This window comes from Podarcis cretensis, assembly GCF_951804945.1.
Source record: "Podarcis cretensis genome assembly, chromosome: Z".
Classification (NCBI taxonomy): Eukaryota; Metazoa; Chordata; class Lepidosauria; order Squamata; family Lacertidae; genus Podarcis; species Podarcis cretensis.
Window position 1 is genome coordinate 17,420,983 of NC_137184.1, and position 19,800 is coordinate 17,440,782.

General features: G+C 45.6%; 1 protein-coding gene across 7 annotated transcripts in view; it reads left to right on the plus strand.

The window, feature by feature from the left end:
- Positions 1-19,800, plus strand: part of RXRA (retinoid X receptor alpha) — a 128,291-nt gene that overhangs the window by 70,623 nt on the left and 37,868 nt on the right. For 4 of the 7 annotated variants that reach the window (XR_013834680.1, XM_079961360.1, XM_079961363.1 and 1 more), the window contains 2 exons: positions 6,476-6,523; positions 15,996-16,264. Coding sequence is in view for 6 of the 7 variants with exons in the window: in XM_079961360.1 (XP_079817486.1) it covers positions 6,476-6,523; positions 15,996-16,264 (317 nt within the window). In the remaining variant the exon portion in view is untranslated. The remainder of the gene's footprint in view (positions 1-6,475; positions 6,524-15,995; positions 16,265-19,800) is intronic. The other 3 variants (XM_079961361.1, XM_079961364.1, XM_079961365.1) reach the window with 1 other exon arrangement.

A 19,800-nucleotide genomic window follows, 5' to 3' on the forward strand; every position in this document is an offset into this window, starting at 1 on the left:
ACATTTGTTCAGCTCATTCTTCCTGCCTAGCATTCCTTGCATTTGTTCCTATGCAATTTCATTTTGTTAGTTTGGGCCCAGTTCTCCCGTCTGTTAAAGTCATATTGAATCCCAATTAATTTAAAGTAGCTAGGTGTCTCCTTGCCTCCTCTTGGGCTGCAGCTCCCTCCTGGCATGGTTTATTCTGTTATCAGCAAGTTGGGCAATGCTTTCCTTTTGGGTGAAGACAAAGTAGGTGTTGACTAGTTCGGTCTTCTCTCAGTCACCCAAGAGCATTTCTCTGTCTTCTCCATGCAGAGGACCTGCCATTTGTTTGTTCTTCCTCCTGCTTCAAACATAGCCAAAGAAATCTTTTTTATTCTTTTTAACCTCTCTTGCAAGTCTGAATTGGCCCTCCTGACCTTCTCCCTGCAACTACTGTTGGCTACTCGTGTATGTTGTTGTTGTTTAGTCGTTTAGTCGTGTCCGACTCTTTGTGACCCCATGGACCAGAGCACGCCAGGCACTCCTGTCTTCCACTGCCTCCCGCAGTTTGGTCAAGCTCATGCTGGTAGCTTCGAGAACACTGTCCAACCATCTCGTCCTCTGTCGTCCCCTTCTCCTTGTGCCCTCCATCTTTCCCAACATCAGGGTCTTTTCCAGAGAGTCTTCTCTTCTCATGAGGTGGCCAAAGTACTGGAGCCTCAGCTTCACGATCTGTCCTTCCAGTGAGCACTCAGGGCTGATTTCCTTCAGAATGGATAGCTTTGATCTTCTTGCAGTCCATGGGACTCCCAAGAGTCTCCTCCAGCACCATAATTCAAAAGCATCAATTCTTTTTTTTTTTTTTAAATTGATATTTATTAAGTTTCACAAAATATAGCAAACTTCAAAACAACAAATAACAAACATCAGAAATACAAACAATATCAAAAAACATAAAAAACAAAAACATACAAAAGATTCAACATAATAATAGCAGAAACATTAAAAGAAAACTCTGGTTCATTCTAATAGTCTTCAAAACCTTATTTTCCTTACTTCCTCCCGCCTCCCTTCTTGTATTCCACTTTAAAAGTTTTTTCAGCAAGCTCGTTCAAAATCGTTTTATCCTTTATCTTTCCCTTTATACTCTTCCTTATCCTAATCACTGGAACCCCATCATTTCATTTACACTGCCCTTAGCACTCATAGATTTTACAATGATTTTGTAGATAAACTTTGAACTTCTTCCAGTCTTCTTCCACCAACTCTTCTCCTTGATCTTGGATTCTGCCGGTCATTTCTGCCAATTCCATATAGTCTATTACTTGTGTCTGCCATTCTTCCAAGGTGGGTAGATCTTGTGTCTTCCAGTGTTTTGCGATGAGTATTCTTGCTGCTGCGGTAGCATACATAAAAAAGGTTCTATCCTTCTTTAACACCAATTGGCCGACCATGCCCAGGAGAAAGGCCTCTGGTTTCTTTAGGAAAGTGTATTTAAATACCTTTTTCATTTCGTTATAAATCATCTCCCAGAAAGCCTTGATCCTTGGGCACGTCCACCAAAGGTGAAAGAATGTACCTTCAACCTCTTTACATTTCCAAAATTTATTATCGGGCAAATGATAAATTTTTGCAAGCTTGACTGGGGTCATGTACCACCTATACATCATTTTCATAATATTCTCTCTTAAGGCATTACATGCCGTAAATTTCAAACCGGTGGTCCACAACCGTTCCCAGTCAGCGAACATAATGTTATGACCAATATCTTGTGCCCATTTTATCATAGCAGATTTGACCGTTTCATCCTCGGTATTCCATTTCAGCAGCAAGTTATACATTCTCGACAATACCTTAACTCTGGGTTCTAGTAATTCTGTTTCCAACTTCGATTTTTCCACCTGGAAGCCATTTTTCCTGTCCAAATTATAGGCCTCTCTTATTTGAAAGTAATGTAACCAGTCACGCACCTTATCTTTAAGTTTCTCATAACTCTGCAGTTTCCATTTATCTCCCTCCTGCTCCAAAATTTCACAATATTTTGGCCATTTAGATTCCATATTAAGTTTTTTTAAGGCCTTAGCCTCCATTGGAGAGAGCCACCTTGGGGTTTTATTCTCCAAAAGATCTTTATATCTGACCCAGACATTAAACAGCGCTTTCCTGACAATATGGTTTTTGAACGACCTTTGTACTTTATCCTTACCATACCACAAATATGCATGCCATCCAAAAGCATTATCGTACCCTTCTAGATCGAGAATGTCTGTGTTCTCAAGAAGTAGCCATTCCTTCAGCCAGCAAAAAGCTGCCGCCTCATAATATAGTTTAAAGTCCGGCAGGGCAAACCCCCCTCTCTCCTTCACATCAGTAAGAATTTTGTATTTAATTCTGGGCTTTTTGCCCTGCCAGACAAATCTAGAAATTTCTTTTTGCCACTTCTTGAAACAATCCATCTTGTCAATTATCTGTAACGATTGGAACAGAAACAATAGTCTTGGCAATACATTCATTTTAATAACTGCTATTCTACCCAATAAGGATAATTTTAAATTTGTCCATGTTTCAAGATCTTTTTTCACTTCAGACCAACATTTTTCATAGTTATCCTTAAATAAATTAACATTCTTTGAAGTCATGTTCACCCCTAGGTATTTTGTTTTTTTCACCACCGTTAAACCTGTTTCTCTCTGAAACCTATCCTTCTCCATTTGTGTTAAGTTCTTCTCTAAAACCATAGTTTTTGATTTGTTGAGTTTAAACCCTGCCACTTGACCAAACTCTTGTATTAATTCCAAAGCTCTTCTAGTACTAGGGATTGGCTCCTGTAATGTCAAAACTAGGTCATCTGCATAGGCTTTTAATTTATAATGTTTCACTCCGACCTGTATACCCTGAATCTGTTGGTCCCTTCCAAAAGCATCAATTCTTGGGCAATCAGCCTTCTTTATGGTACAGCTCTCACTTCCATACATCACTATACTCGTGTATACTCTTCCTTATTTATTGCATTCACATCCCACTCCCCCCCCCACAAAGTTGCTGAAAGTGGCGTACATGGTTTTATCCCCCCTCATTCAATCTCTGCAACAGGCCTTTGAGGTAGATCAAGCTAAGAGGCAATGACTGTCCTCAAAGTCACCCAGTGAGCTTCATTGCTGAGTGGAAATTTCGTCCCTGGCCTCCCAGGTCCTAGTCTGACCACTTACACCATACTGGCTCTCTATAAAACTTAAAAAAAATATATTACTTATTTCTCCTTGCAGAAAATAGTGCGGCTTACAACGTATACTTATAAACAGGACATCATTTATTCATACACACACACACACACACACAGCATCAATCAATAAAAAAGGGCTTCAAGCTGCATATTTCCTGGGGCTGCAACAAAAATTTAGGCAATTCTAACACCTAGTAGGTAGAGAAGGGTTTGCAATGAAAGGGGGAGGGGGCTTCTCAGAGCAACCCCTGCATTTATTACCTGACTTGCGATGGGAGAGATGGTGGCATAAAAGGCTCGTGCTTCTGACTCTTGGACAACTAGCGTAGCTGTTGAGACTTGCCCTCCCAACTGGGATGGAGCTGTGTGTGAGAGAATCGAGACACTTGGAGAAACTGGTTCAGCAACACTCAGATCTTAGGGGTAGAATGAATTTTGCAGTGTGTGTGTATGTGAATGGGAAGCCTGGCCAGACCTGAAGAGAAGTGACGCAACCCCCTTGAGGCCCCGGATTCCTCCAGCTGGTGCCAAGACCTGAGATTCCGGTTCCAGAGCCTTGCTGCACTGCTCTTCCTGGGGGAGAGGGTGTGGGTGAAGAAGAGTTCTTCTCCATCATGACACCTAGAAGTAGGGGGCCTACCATGAAGCTGAATGTTGGAAGATTTGGGACAGCTAAAAGGAAGGGCTTCTTCACACAGTTCCTGGTTAAACTATGGAACTCCCCTCCTGCAGGAGGTGGCAGTGGTCACCAATCTAGATGGCTTTGAATGAATTAGACAAATTCAAGGAGGAGAAGAGGGCTGTTGGTGGCTGCTGGCCATGATGGCTATGCTCTGCCTAAACAGTGAGAGGCAGCAATGCTTCTGCATAATACCTGTTGCTGGAAGCCATGGAAGGAGACAGTGTCCTTGTGCTCTGCTTCTGCTTGCAGGGTTCCCACAGGCAATCTGGTTATGAGAACAGCATGCTGTTCTACATGTCCCCCTTTGGCCTGATGCTGCAGGCTCTTAGGTTTTTTATGACCAGCCAGTAGAACCACCCATCTTATTTTGGGGTGCAAGCACAGCAAAGTGCATGCTTTAGTCTGCTTGGCATGGAAGGAAGAGAGGCAGTGCTGCACAGTGGTTAGAGAGCGGTGGAGTTCTTGTGGTTTTGCTGCTCTCTAAACCCCTTTGCGCCCACAGCGTGTCCCAGGCTTCCACTTCCCTTTGTCTGCTATCCTGCTTAGGCGGAAATATTTCAGCTATGTCTGTGGCATGCCAGGAATGGCTTAGAATCACAATGGGGCTGAGTCTCCCCATGTGGTCTGCTTGGGGACCTGGCATTCTTTGGGAAATTCGAAGCAGATTCAGTGGCATGAAAAGAGAGAGAGGTGCAGGATCCTTTTCATTGCTGCAGTGGAAGTGGGGCTGAAGTTCTAGCCCTAGTCAGACATTTCTCTTCATGCAACTGAGAACATAGGAAGGGCTTGCTGGATCAGGCCAATGGCTCATCTGCCCCAGCATCCTGTTCTTTCAGTGCCCAACGAAATGCCCTAATGGGAAAACCCACTGATTTGATAACATAAAAAGAGCACTGCAGAACCAGGTCAATTGCCATGAAGCCCAGCCAGATGCACTGAGATTTCTGGGCCTCATACTTATTTTGTCACTTTGGTCAGAACCATGAGGACTAGACCCTTACTTGACTTTTAAGGACTATTGTTTAGCCTTCTTCAGCCCAGGGGCAATTCTCCTTGCCTGAAATCCTCAAAGGGCCTCTGCCAGTCAGTGTAGACCAGTGGTGGCCAAACTTGGCCCTCCAGCTGTTTTGGGACTACAGTTCCCATCATCCCTGACCACTGATCCTGTTAGCTAGGGATGATGGGAGTTGTAGTTCCAAAACAGCTGGAGGGCCAAGTTTGGCCACCACTGCTGTAGACAATACACTTGGTATAAGGCTGCTTCCTACACTCTTATGTGCATATTAGAAGAAATTAACAGAGTCCCATAGCATTTAAGCTCTTGTCTCAGCCACGTTTATAGACAATGAGTTACATTATGCCTGCATTGCAAGGGGTTGGACTAGATGATCCTTGGGATCCCTTCCAACTCTACAAATATATATTTCAATTGCTGATTTTACATTTTTACCAGTGGTTATCTGATTGTAGCATTCTCTTACTTCTTTGTGAGCATTCTATATAACTGTTAGAAACATCATAATGATGTTATTTGGCTCCCCTGACCTGGGACCTGGTTTTCGGAACGTCCCTTCTGATGAGCACATGAACCAGCCCTCTTTCAGCCTCAATGTGTTGTTCCAGGACAGCTTTGAAATGGTAAAAATCACCCTTCACTGGCAAACACCATGAAAGGGCACCTCTGTTATGGCTTTATTAAGAACAGCTTTTCTGAGTTAAGCAAGAGAAGTTGCACACAGTGCTTCAAAGGAGCTGGCTGAACCTTGAGTCTGCGCTTTTTTAATGCTTGGAAGGAAGAAGACAATGCAGAAGGTTTGGTTGGGCTTTTCCCAAAGCTGTGGCTGTTTACGGGCTTTGGTGGAAGCCAGTTGCCAAGAGGGAAATAATTTGGGCAGCTTTGCAAGGAGAAGAGAGACAGTGGATTGCTTCTGAGGAAATGTCTTTGCAAAGTTCTAATCGGGGTGCTCGGCTCTCTCCAGAGCACTGTAGATTTTCTTATTGTTGTTATACTTTGTGCACATTTTTCTCAAGGCTTGCGAAGGGCTGCAGCTCAGCAGTAAAACATCTCCTTTGCATGCAGAAGACCCCCAGGTTCCTATTTATTCAGAACCATGAGGTCTAGGATCTTGTTTTATTTTCAGTGGAAGAGCCATAGCTCTGTGGTTAAGAGCATCTGCTCAGCAGGCAGAAGCTCCCAGGTTTTATCCTCAGTCTCTCTAGATTGGGGTGGGGAAAGGCTCCCTGCCCAGAGCTCTGGAGAACTTCTGCCAGTCTGTGTAGACAATATGGAGCTAGATAAATGATCTGATTTAGTATGAGAAAGCTTCCTGTGCTCCTGTTTAATTCAGTCTGTTCCTCAGAATGATGAGGACTAGAATATTGCATTATGTTTAGGAGAAGGGATGTAGGTCAGTGGGAGAGCACATTTTGCATTCAGGAGGTCCCAGGTTAAATTGTTGGCAGCATCCCAGTAAGCCCCTTTCACATGTGGACCAATTGCCTGTATAGGTGTGATGCAATGAGATGATTGCAGCCCTTTATCAAAGGTTCTTGCATCTTGGAGCAGGGATTCCAGTAAGTAGTTTTGTTTTGTTTTGTTTTTGCAGACATGTGTGTGCGTGCGTGTGTATCCAATGGCAGCTTTGGCGTTTTGGGTGAGTGACATAAATCATGTGCATGATGTATGAACAACGCCTTTGCTCACTTTCCAAGGTGGTTCCACTCTGGGAAAGAGAAAAGGACCCAAGGAATGAAGGGCAGCAAATCAGCAAAGGAGTTTCCTGCACATTAGAACCCTATAAATCACCCACCAGTCCTGCGAGAGCAGCAGCTGTGGATCACATAGTGCCCCCAGCAAATTAATATTATCCCAGTCATTTCCTTCCCCACCCCAGTCTCTGCCACCATGTCTTTTAAAAGCACAGGCATCTCTTGTAAGTGTGAAGATGAGCTTGACTCTGGTACAAGAAACAAACGTCTAGTGTCACCATCAATTTGCCATAGCACTGCTATGTTGAGACTTTAGGGCAGATATCCAGGGGCCCCTTGGCAGAAGGAGCAGCAGGGTTGATTTCTACTGCCTTTTGGAGCAAGTGTAATGATATATCTTAACATTTGAAGAAAGGGACATAGGGAAGATGTAAGACTACAGTTGTAAGACGAGCATTGGGGACGGTTCAGAGAAGGGCAACCAGCATGCTAAAGGGGATGGGGTGACTCTTCTATGAGGAAAGTGTGCAGAATTCGAGGCTTTCTAGAAAAGGCAAGTAGGAGGGGATATAGATGCTTATAAAGTTAGGCATGGTATGGAGAAAGAGGAGAAAGAAAAGTTTTTTCACCTCTCTCATAACATTAGAACTCGAGGGCCTTCCATGAAGTTGAGCATTCGAAGATTCAGGGCAAAAAATAAGAAGGACTTGTACACACAGCACATAGTTAAACCATGGAACTCTTTCCCACTGGAGGCAGTGATGGCCACCAACATGGATTGCCTTACAAAAGGATTGGACAAATTCGTGAAAGAGAGGGCTATCCATGGCTACTAGCCGTGATGGTTGTGCTTTGCCTCTACAGCCAGAGGCATTGATGCTTCTGAATACCAGTTGCTGGAAACTGCAGAAGGGAAGATGGTCCAGTTTCTCAAAACCCCAAGTGGGGGAGAGTTGCTATTTCACCCAGGTCTTGCTTGTGGACTTCCCTTGGGGGCAGGGATCAGGTCAGCCACTGTGAGAACAGGAAGCTGGACTAGACAGGCCTGTTCTTATCCTCAGTACTCAGTGCTCTCTCTCTCTCACCCACACTCTCACTTGCTGCAGCAAAAAAAAATAATAATGTTGCATCACCCAGGTTGTATTTTTTAACCAAAATGGACAGTAAATTGCATGTCTGGTTGAGATCTCTGAACCCAGTGACTCTGTGCAACAGACATAGATGGCTGGATAGGCTGCTATTGCACAACCACGGACCGAAGGTTGTTATTGTTTGTTTTTAATTATACCTGCCACCCAAATAGTGTGAAATCACCTGTTCAGCCTCATGGGCAGATGGCAGATTGCCCGCACACTTTGGCAGACTGCCACTTTTGGTCACCGGATGTCTATACACATGCAGCTTGGGGAATTGTGAAAAGGCAGTGGGCATGAGTGGGAGAGTGGATGCATTTGGAAACTGAGGCTTCTTCTGGGTGGCTTCAGGGAGATTACCAGCCCTGATGCAAGTCTCTGATTTCCACACCACATTGGCTCTTGGAGGTTTCAGCTGTTAGTGTAGTGGCAAATTCGGAAGTACAGAGTCTGTCTCTTCATGATAGTTGTAGCCATGCTCCCTTCTAAGATTTTAAGACCTTTTAAGATTATACAAATAGTCTTACACTCTATTATTATTATTGATAATAATAAGAAGGGATGCATTCCAACGATCAGTGCAAATCTCCACGTGTTGCCTTTTAAGTAGATCTACTACTGATTTTAGAATGAACTGATTTTAGAATGCTGTATTATTTTACTGTTGTTAGCAGCTCTGAGCCCAGCTTCGGCTGGGAAGGGCGGGATATAAATAAAAATTATTATCATTATCATTATCATTATTATTTTCTGCACACACAAACATGGACAAATTATTTGGAGTGCTTCAATATTTTTTACAGATTTCCTGAGATATATATATATATTTATATCTCTAATGCAGCCTTTATCAGCCTTGCGTCCACAGATGCTCTTGAACAGCAACTTCCATCATCCCTGACCGTTGGCCATACTGGCTAGGAATGATGGGAATGGTAGTCCAATATCTAGGGATCCCAGGTTGAGAAAGGCTGAGAAAGAGACCTCTACACCATGCTGTGTCCACCTAACATCAGCTGCAAAACCTCTTTTTGGCTAGGAGTGCCCAGTCCTTCCAGTTTGCCATTGTGCTGCCCTGAACAAAGCAGGTGTGCAGAATGGGTGCATTTTGTGGGGAGGGGGCAATCAGAATCTCTGCAGCAAGGAAAGAGTTAACTTGGGGCTGTGTTGGGCTGGGAGTTGAAGGAAGTTGGGGTCAGGGAATGTGACCCTGGAAAATGTGTGTGAGCGTGTGTGTGTGCGTGTGCACGTGTTGCCTCAGGACCACCAAGCGCGACTCATTGATGGAAGAACTTTTTGCTTGTTCCCAATTAGGCTCTGGGCCAGTTAAGGAATGTAGACCCAAAAAAGATGGGTGTTGAAACAAACCATCTTTCGTTTCCATTGTGGGGTGGGGGGTGGGGAAGTTCACAATCTAACTAGGCCTCCTAACATTTCCAAAACCACTTCCCTTCTGGGGGCTGGGGAGAGGGAGGGAAGAAGGCAAAATAGACAATTTAATTGGAGGAGTGGAAAAAACCATAAAGTTTGTTGCATTGCATTGTATAAATCCCAAGATAGGTTGTTGCATGCATGTAATCCTAAAGATCTGTGTACCTTCCATAAGACAAGTCTTAATATATGATGACACTAGGTTCTCAGCAGAAACATGGAACCTCCAGCTATTTATGGACTACAGTTCTCATAATTTCCCACCACACTTGAAACTATGGATGTCCAATGAAAGTTTAAAAGAAGAAGAAGTTCTTCTTCATGCCAAACATGGTTAAACTATGGAACTCGCTTCCACAGGAGGCAGTGATGGCCACTGTCTTGGATGGCTTTAAAAGAGGATTGAGAATATCCATGTAGAAAGCTATTGGTGGCCACTAGCAATGATGGTCATACTCTCCCTCCATGGTCAGAGGCAGTAACACTTAATTGTAGTTGCTGGAAACTGCGGGAAGGGAGAGAGCTCTTGTGCTTGGATCCTGCTTGTAGTCTTCCCATAATGGGCATCTGGTTGGCCACTGTGTGAAGAGGAGGCTGGATGAGATGCGCCCCCCTTTGGCCTGATCCAGCAGGTTCTACGCTCTTGTCAGGGAGGCTGAGCGCTCTTGTGTGAGCAGGAGGAGTGAAATCCAGCCTTGTGTCTTTAAAAGGAACTCCCCTGTTGTGTACACAGAGGGAGCCAAGCTCTGCTCCCAGCCATTTGGCAGACACATATCTTCTTTCCCTTATCAGGCTGGGCCTCTTCCTGTGGCACTTAGACAGGCAGTTCTCAGGCTGTTTCCCCCTCACCCCACCCCAGCTACTGCCATGCCCCCCTCCCCCAAGATACCCATCCGTAACATGTAAATATCAGCTAGGTAAAGCCTGTTTGCCCACTGGAGGGCGGAATGCATGCCCCTCTGCTCCAGCTGAACAACTTCTGTTGAGAAGATAGCATTAGCTCTGTGACAGAGCAATGGCAAGCCCAGTCTCTGGGCAAATAACTTTTATGGAACTCCCTCCTGCAGGTGGCAGTGATGGTCACCAACCCAAAGGAGAATAAGGCTATCAATGGCTACTCATATCTGGAAGCAGTAATGCTTCTGAATTCCAGTTGCTGGGAACTGAACAATGGGAGAGTGCTTCTGTGCTTGCAGGTTTCCCATTGAAGTATCTGCTCTGCCACTGTGAGAACAGGAGGCTGGACTAGATGGGCACTGACCTAGCAGGCTCTTCTTATATTTCTTAACTTCTGTGCTCGCATCAGATGTGGTGCATGCTTTCATGTTGGTTCTAGGTTAGGAATGGGGGGTGGGGTGGGGAAGAAGTTTGATTTAGTTTTCATTTGAAGATTGGCCTTCCCAGTTTGCGCTTTACAAAAATGTATGTGAGCTGAAAAACCCAGCGATTCACACTTCTCTGAATTTTGCAATGCCGTTTTCCAGCCAACATGCATTACAAAGAGGGAGAGAAAGAGGGAAGGAGGACACCATAGACCCAGAGGACAGAGTGTGTCTATCCACTTCCATTTTGCATTTGCATATTTTTGCCTGTCTCTTGGGTGTTTTAAATTTGTTTATGTGGGGTTTTTGTTTTGCTAAGGCTGTCAGTATCTGCCTGAATAGGGCGAATGATAAATTTAACATCACGAATGTCAGGAAAGAGAACCAATTCTCTTTGTTCTTCTCCTTATATTTTCTTACTGCTCTTAAGAAATACACATCAACAGCCCCAAACACCTCCAACTCACTCTCTGCTTTTCAGCCAAAGCTCCCCTCCCCACACGTAGTCCATTACATCATTTCCAACTTGCCTAGAGCCCATTAAACTGCAGTTGAATGTAATTAAAAGGCCGTAACAATCCCGGACAACCTGTCGGCCTGCCTGTCGTGACAGGTTTTCCTTGTTAATTCGTATCAGCCCCCAAGGATGAAGTGTGATACTGGCGTCTCATGGTTGCAGAGCCCCCCCGGAAGAACAACCAATATGGGTCGGGCTTGAGCCATCCCAGTGCATGCTGGGAGTCAGGCAGCAACACAGTCACCACTGAAAACCTGAGAGGCTGCTTGTTGCAACCACGGAAACCCCAGATTCTCCACTGCAGGCTAGACATCCGACGAAGCTGAATGTTGGAAAATTCATGCAGCATATAGTTTAACTGTGGAACTCTCTCCCACAGGAGGCATTGATGGCCACCAACCTAAATGGTGTTGAAAGTTTGGAGTAATAAATGAAGGGAAAGGCTACCGATGGCTACTAGCCCTAATGGCTGTGTCCTGCCTCCAGGGTCAGAGGCAGCCATGCTTCTGAATACCAGTTGCTGGCAACCACAGGAGGGGAGAGGGCTCTTGGGCTCAGGTCCTGCTTTTGGGCTTCCCATTGGGGCGTCTGGTTGGCCACTGTGAGAACAGGATGATGGACTAGATAAGCCATTGGCCTGATCTTAGTCTTTAGAGACTAAGCCCTCAATTATGGATTGAAAAAATTCATGAAGGATCTGGCCACATTCACAGCATATGTGATGGGGTGTGTGGCATAGGACTGCATTCTCCTGCCTGGGCCCTAAGACCATTGGGAGATGCCTTTCTCTCAGTCCTGCCACCCTCACAAGCACACTTGCTGGGTACATAGAAGTTGGGAGAGGGCCTTCTCAGTGGCTGCTCCAAGACTCTGGAAACTTCCTTGCTGGGGAGGAACCTGGACTCCTCCTTATTGTTGTTCTCCCAGCAGGTGAAGACTGTTTTATTCTGACAGGCCTTGGGGAAGTAGGGTTTGTACCTTTCCATTTGTGTTTTCCAGTGGTAAAGTTGCCACGGCTTCGCACAACACAGTCATGTTTGGGCGACTTGGAACAGGATCTAAAGTCTGGAGCATGTTGATTTTTAAAACCCTTAAGTATCTGTAGAGGTGAGAATGCAGTGGCAATGAGACCCATTTTTTGAGGTTTGTGTGTGAAAGTGTTTTGAGCTCCTTGGAAATGCCTTAATACCTGAGGAAGTCTGCTAATTTCTCCTTACATCAAAAGAGATGGGGAGGACAGAAGAAACTGCGTGTAAATATATGTCTGATAATCTGAGCCAAATGCTCTTTAGCATCTCTAATGTTTTCTTTGCTCATGCTATCCTAAGTCCGTCATGTTAGATTGCATGTGTGTCATTCCCAAATTTTTAGTAGCTGAAGTATATTCCACTCCCCCTGCACACCAATGAAAAGCCACACAGTTCTGAATATTTCTCCCGTGTTTTTGTTTTAACCATTCTCCATCAGTTAGTGGGGAAAGAACTTGTGTTTAAAGATGATCAAGGGGAAAAGAAAATTTCAGTGCAGGGTTTTTGATGCGCTTTATTTTTGAGGGTGCTGAGGGTGGCAATGTTTTGAGAGTATTTGCTCTTTCATTCAACACATCGCCATCTCACCAACTATCTGCACTCTGCAGCCTCCCTGACTTTCTACACTTTCAACAAAGCCCAGGGGGAAGACACCACAAGGCTACCTCCTCCTACAGGTCCCCCCCCCAAATAAATAAATAAATCAGGAAGGGCAGGTACCTGGGGATGCTGTGGAGTGTGCTGGAGTTATGTTTAAGGAAAGGAAAAAGCCATTTCACTCATGGTCTGCATTCTCCAGGAGTGGGGGGGGGGGGTGCATGTTCCACCCATGGCCATCTCATAGTGGTGACATGCCCTGGGAATGTGGCAGAAAAACTGAAGTCTCTTTTCCAAGGGAAACATAGTTTTGAGAAATTTAAAGAACAGATTTCAGCACAGCGCTCATTAGAGCTGCAGGCTTCGCTCCAACAGCTGAGGAAAGGTTTACCTTTTCAGATGACGAAAGGACACCTTTCTGAAAGGACGGACCTATCTCAAAACAGTGTCTGCATGAATTACTGTACTTAGCATGACTTAGAGGAGGCAAGCACAACGTAGTGACTCATGCAGAGACTTGGCCAACAACTTTCTCTAAGCAGGTGGCTGCTCTTCAGTGTCTTTCCATAAAGAGCATGCAAATGATCCAATTATATCCCATTTGGACACAGGTTGGAAGAAGGCAGAAACAGATCAGGGAATCATGCAGAGATGTGGCAGGGAACAACCTATGGGGTGGGTGGATGAATTAAGCTCCCAAGATCTTACTTAATTTATTTCTGCCTCCTGGCACAGAGAAGTTACTGAGTTAGAAGAATGAAGGTATTGCCTGGACCTTGCCAGGTGAGGAGGATGGATCCCTTCTGAAGTGTAGGTGGGTTCAGGCATGACCCAAGATGGAGATTCAGCTCAAAAAGGATTTGTTGGAACATCAGGAACAAGAAGAACAAGAATGACAAACAGGGGCACTTGTCCCAGTATATATACCGCAAGCTGGCCCAGGCAAAACACACACACCGCCTGTGATAGGTCACCTTAATGCTACAATAAGCGAATCAGAACACTGGCCCTATCTCAGCAGGGATTGGCTGCCTGCCAGGTACTAGCAATGTCATTGGAGGGTTTTAGAATTCCCTCTGACTTTTATTATTCAGATGAAGCTCCTGAGCTCTAGGCGGCCTTTAGGCCTAGGCCTGAATTGCATGCATACAGTCTGCTTTTGCCTTCCACCCACTGTAACCACTCAGCAAATTTTGAATAGATTTAGCTCAGATTTTTAAGCATAATGGAAATATACCAAAGTTTAGAAATGCATAAAGATCACTTAACGTGGAAGGAAATAGATGCAATTTACAGGGAGAATGATATGCTCTGCTAATGTGTTTCTCTGGTGTCAAAACCAGTAAACTCATATTTGCTTTTAAAAGCATTTTGGAGAGTTGTCTTTGCAGAGGTTGCACTGGCAGGTTCGATCATAGAATTTTATAAAATTGTGTATGGAATAGAGAAGGTGGATAGTTCCCCCCCTCCCTCTCATGAGGCTATAAATCCTGGGCATCCAATGAAGCTGAATGTTGGTAAATCCAGGACAGAAAGTCATTTATTCATGCGGTGCATAAACTATGGAACTTTCTCCTGCAGGAGGCAGTGATTATCACCACCCTAGATGGCTTTAAAAGAGGACTGGACAAATTCATGGAGGGCTAGGCTATCAATGGCTATTAACCACAGTGCTATGCTCTTCCTCCAGAGTCAGAAGCAGCAAAATACCAGTTTCTGGAAACTTCAGGAAGGGAGAGTGTTCTTGCACTCAGGTCCAAATTGCAGGTTTCCCAGAATGGGTACCTGGTTGGCCGATGTGAGAACAGGATGCGGGACTAAATGGGCAATGGGTCTGATCCAGCAGGCCCTCCTTATGATTGTGTGTAGCTTCAGTTCGTTCAAGGTGGTTTAGCCAATGGTCTGCGTTGGTCTGAGGCAGCATCCTTGGTTCTTAACCTGTGATCACTCCGAGGGCTAAGGGATTCGCTTCCCAAACTCTGGTGCCCCAGAGCATCTTTTACAGAGGAGGTGCATGCTGGTGGTTCTTTCTAATTATTTTCAAGCTTCACAAAGTGGCAGCATCTACATCTTTTAAATAAATGATTTCCCATGTCATGTCCTGTCAAGCCTGGATTGGCAGCATAATGTACCCTTGGGGAAGACTGACAACCTCTCTTGCCCAGCCCCCCACCCCACCCCCTGGAATAAAACCCTTCATGTGCTTCTGTTTTTATTTTTGGTAAGCTGCCCTTGAAATTTACTCGCTTGAAGGGTGGGTTCGACATTTCAGTAAATCAACAAATAAATAATGTATGCATATGCTTGTCACATTCATTTAAAAGACAACAACTTTGGGTGTACATTGGTGGGTACATTGAAAGCATGGGTGTAGAGTCTTTTTCAGCCCAAGGGAATGTTCCCTAAACAGCCGCTGCCTGTCAGTATAGAGAATGCTGAGGTAGATGGACCAATGGTCTGGCTTGGGCTATAGCAGCTTCCTGTGTTCCTGTTCAATTTGGCCTCCTATTCAGAACCACAAGGACTAGAACCTGAATTGATTTACAGGGGGCTGCAGAGCATCAGCTTTGCATTCAGAAGGTCCCAGGTTCAGTCCTCAGCAGCATCAGTCCAGGTAGGGCTGGGAACCCCTGCCAGCCTGGATAGCTCAGTTGGTTAGAGAGTGTTGCTGAGAATGCCAAGGTTGCAGGTTCAATCCCCTTAAGGGACAGCTGCATATTCCTGCATTACAGGGTGGTTGGACTAGACAGTGTCCCTTCCAATTCTATGATTCTGTCTGAAACCCCGGAGAGCTGCTGGTGCAAGTCAGCATAGACAATACTGAGCAAGATGTTCTGGTGGTCTGACTCAGTGTAAGGTAGCTTCCTTTGTTCCTGTTTAATTCAAGCCTTTGTTCAGGGTTATGAGGACTAGAATCTTACTTTGTTTTTAGGAGAAGGGCCATAGCAAACTGGGTAGAGAACTTACTATGCTTCTTGTAACTCATTAGATTAAATGAAATAAATAAATTTAGGTGGAAGTGTGTGTGTTTTTTTTTATTTTGTAAACTGCTTTGAAGTTTTATACAATCAAGTGGTACATAATTTTTATGAAGTAAATAAATACACAAATAAATCTATTCACTTAATTTCTTGCTTGTCTGTTAGTGCTTTCAGTATTTTCCCCAGAAAGGGGTGTGTGGTGTGTTTGTAAATGAATGAAACACAGTAGTGTAGAGTTCGACAGGACCCTGCGAGTCATCTCTTCCAACTCCCTGCAGTGAAATAATAGCTGTATACTTTCTTCTTTTTTAGAGAGAGAGATTTGGCCTATTTAGTACGGATATGCAATACATCCCCTGGTCTCTTTTTCAACTGACAGTGTATATTTCCCCCTTTTTCTCTTCACAGATTTCTCCAGCCCAGTCAATTCCACCTCCTTAAGCTCTCCGAACAGCAGAGGAGGGCCTATGGCTGCACCTTCTCTCCATCCGTCGATGAGCACTGGCATTGGTGGGGCTTTGGGGTCCCCTGGCCAGCTCCACTCACCCATCAGCACCCTCAACTCACCCATCAACGGCATGGGGCCACCGTTCTCAGTCATCAGCTCCCCAATGGGGGCTCACCCCATGTCTGGACCCCCCACCCCTGGCCTTGGATTTGGAACCAGCAGCCCTCAGGTGAGTCACCTGGTGGTGGGGACTCTGGGAAGCAGGTGGCAGCCAATGTGATGGTGGGGATTGGTAGATTCAGGACAGCGGAAGGGAAGCAAGGGCTCTGTCTGAGTGGCAGAGCACCATCCTATGTTCCACTTAATTCAGTCCTTTATTCAGAGCCATGAGGACCAGAATCTTACTTGTATTTTTATTCAGAGCCACAAGGATCAGAATCTTACTTGTATTTTTAAGGAAAGGGACAGAGCTTAGTGGCAGAGTACCTGCTTTCTTTCTGAAGACTCCAGGTTAAATCCTTTCTGTCTCCTGGTAGAACTGAGGAATGCCCACTTCCTGAAACCCTGGAGAGCTGCTGCCCGTCAGTGTCAACCATACTGAGCTAGCTAGCTGTATTCCTAAGCAAACATAACACGTAGGAATTTGCCACGGTGGTGACTGGTGACAAGACGTCTCTCCCGTATTGGTCTCTGCAGCCACATCAGGTGCTGTAACCTTCCAGCAATTTAACTTCACTCAAAGGGCGCACTTCTCCATTGTCTCCCAAGACAGTTGGGTACCAACCAGACAGATTCATGAAGGACAAGTCTTGTCAGTGGCTACAAGTCATGCTGGCTGTATACTCACTTCAATATCAGAGGTGCTAATGCTTCTGAATACAAGAAGAGTCCTGCTGGATCAGGCCAGTGGCCCATCTAGTCCAGCCTCCTGCTCTCACAGTGGCCAACCAGATGCCTGCATGGGAAGTCTGCAAGCATAGGCACCAACTATAAGGGGCCCAGGTCCCTTCTCCCCATCTCATAAAATATTATGGAGAATGTTGAGAACAATCATTTGCAGAGGAGGCCGAATGTGGAGCTGTGGTGCAGCTTCCATGGCTGGTGGCTCCTCCTCCTGCCATGTCTGCTGCTGCCATGTTCAGCCCCTTTGCTCACCACTGCGTCATGCACGTCATGTGCGTGTCATCGCCGCCGCCGCCACCCCACAATCTTCTGCTCAAATTGGAGCCTCAATCCGCAAGCAAGGCCTAAGCCCTACAGCAACTCTCCTGCGGTTTGCAGCAAGTGGTGTCCAGAAGCATTGCTGCCTCCAACTGTGGAGGCAGATCACAGCCATCATAGCTGCTAGCTATCAGTAGGCCCCCCCTCCTCCATGTATTTGTCCATCTTCTGTTAAAGCCGTCCAAGTGGTTGGTCATTGCTGCCTCCTGCGGCAGCAAGTTTTTCAGTTTAGCTCCAGTTTTCTCTGGCTGGATGTCAGAGTGTCTTTCAAGCCCAGGTTCTTATTTCCTCCTGTGCAGCAGCAGCAGCAGCAGCCGCAGCAGTTTGTTTTCCTTCTTGAGAGAGAGAGAGACTGGGTGGCCAGTGTGTGTGTGTGTGTGTGTGTGTGTGTGTGAGAGAGAGAGAGAGAGAGAGAGAGAGAGAGAGAGAGAGGATGGAAGATTACCTCAAAAAAAGCCTTCCCACGACAAGGAGATAAGCCCTGTGGATAAAAATAGTACAAGCTTGACGAAGACTGACACCTGTTGCTGGCTTGGCTTGGCTGGCTCTGCATTGCACATGCATGCAGTGGGGAGGGGGGACTGGTGCAGAGGGGGGCAAGGAAAGAAGGGCTGATCAGGAAATTTGCCACCACCTGCTGGTCACTGTTGTTGTTGTGTTATTTATTCCAGCTCCCCTCCAGGAGATTATCTATCTATCTATCTATCATCTATCTCTATCTATCTCTATCTATCTCTATCTATCTATATCTATTTATCTATCATCTATCTATCTATCTATCATCTATCTATCTATCTCTATCATCTATCTATCTATCTATCTATCTATCTATCTATCTATCTATCTATCTATCATCTATCTATCTATCATCTATCTTTCTCTATCTATCTAGCTAGCTAGCTAGCTAGCTAGCTAGCTAGCTAGCTAGCTATCTAACTGGGGTTAAGAAAGAGTTGGAAGACTCCTCCAAGAGACAGCCTGCTCATCTCTGGGTGGATCTTGTGATGCTCAGCCCCCTGGATGTGCTCAGACCTCCTTTGAAGGGCTGTAGCTCAGTAGTGGAGCATCTGCTCCTCATCCAGAAGGTCCCAGATTCAATCCCTGGCAGCATCTCCAGGAAGGCCCCTTGCCTGAAACCCTGGACAGATACTGCCAGTCAGTGTAGACAATACTGAGCTAGATGGACCAGTAATATTGACTCCATTTATGGCAGCTTCTTACCTTCCTATTTAAACCAGCTCCTTATTTAGAACCATGAGGACTTGAATCTTGATGTGTTTTTAGAGGGGAGTGCCAAAAGAATCTGCTTTGCATTCAGAAGGTCCCAGCTTCAGTACCCAACAGCATTTCCAGGTAAGGCTAGGAGAGAAAAATCCCTGCAAGAAACCCTGGAGAGCAGCTGCTGCCAACCAGTGTGAGCAACACTGAGCTAGGTGGATGAACTGAAGGGTCTGATTTGGTAGAAGGCAGCTCCTTCTCTGCCCCCCTTTCCACCCGTCTTCCTGACTTTCACTCCACATCTCCCGGAGGAGAGCTGCCTTGCGCTTCTGTCTATTTTTAGAGGTGGTCATGCGATGCAGAAGACCGGAAATAAACAGAAGGGGGGGGGGAGAGATAGAGGGGGAGGAGGGAGGAAAAAGCTTGTCAGAGGATGCTCTCATGGAGAGCCCCTCCAGTTCCTGCTGGCTCAGAAGGAGGAGCTCTCATTTACTCATGGCCCGTCTTAAGTGGTTTTCCTGGAGGAGATGCTTAAGATGCTCACGCCCTAATGACTCCTGCAATCTGTCTCTCTCCTTCCAGCATCTTTCCTTTCCATTGTAATGCTGTTAAGAGGTTTTGTTTATGGGGGAAAGGGAGGCATTTCAGGCCCAGAGGATCTGCTTTGTGTGCAAAATGTCCCAGGTTTCGTGCACCTGTTTCACTTCAGCACAGGCTTAGGAGCACATGGATTTAACTTTAATTTTTTTGTAGGAAGGACTTAGAGAACCTACAGATGTCTTGGGTTCTGTGTTCCAGTTAACTCATCCCGGTCTTTTGAGGACTAGAATCTTTCTTTAATTTTATGGGAATAAGGACTTAGCTTAGTGGCCGAGCAGCTGGTTTGCATGCAGGGGGTTCCAGGTTCTGTTCCTGGCATCCTCAGGTAACACTGGGGAAGGAAGAATCCCCTATCTGAGAGCTGCTGCCAGCCAGTGTAGACAGTGCTGAGCCAGATGGACCATTGCAATGGTCTTGACTAGATAGAAGGCAGCTTCCTAGGTTCCTATTTATTGCAGCCTAGAATTATGAGGACTAGAATCTTTTATTGTTACAGAAAGGACGTAGCTTAGTGATATCTGTGCCACAGACACACAAAAAGGAAGATAGGAGAGGAAAGGAAGAAGATACGATGCCATCTGTGCAAAGAAGACACTTGCATCCTTTGCTTCCCCTCTGCACCTCCCCTCCAGAATCCTGCTCAGCACTGCCCCCCCCCGCCCCATGAAGCTAGGGAATTAATGAAGTGTGTGCCCCCACCTTCAAGCAGAGGTGGCACTGATGGAA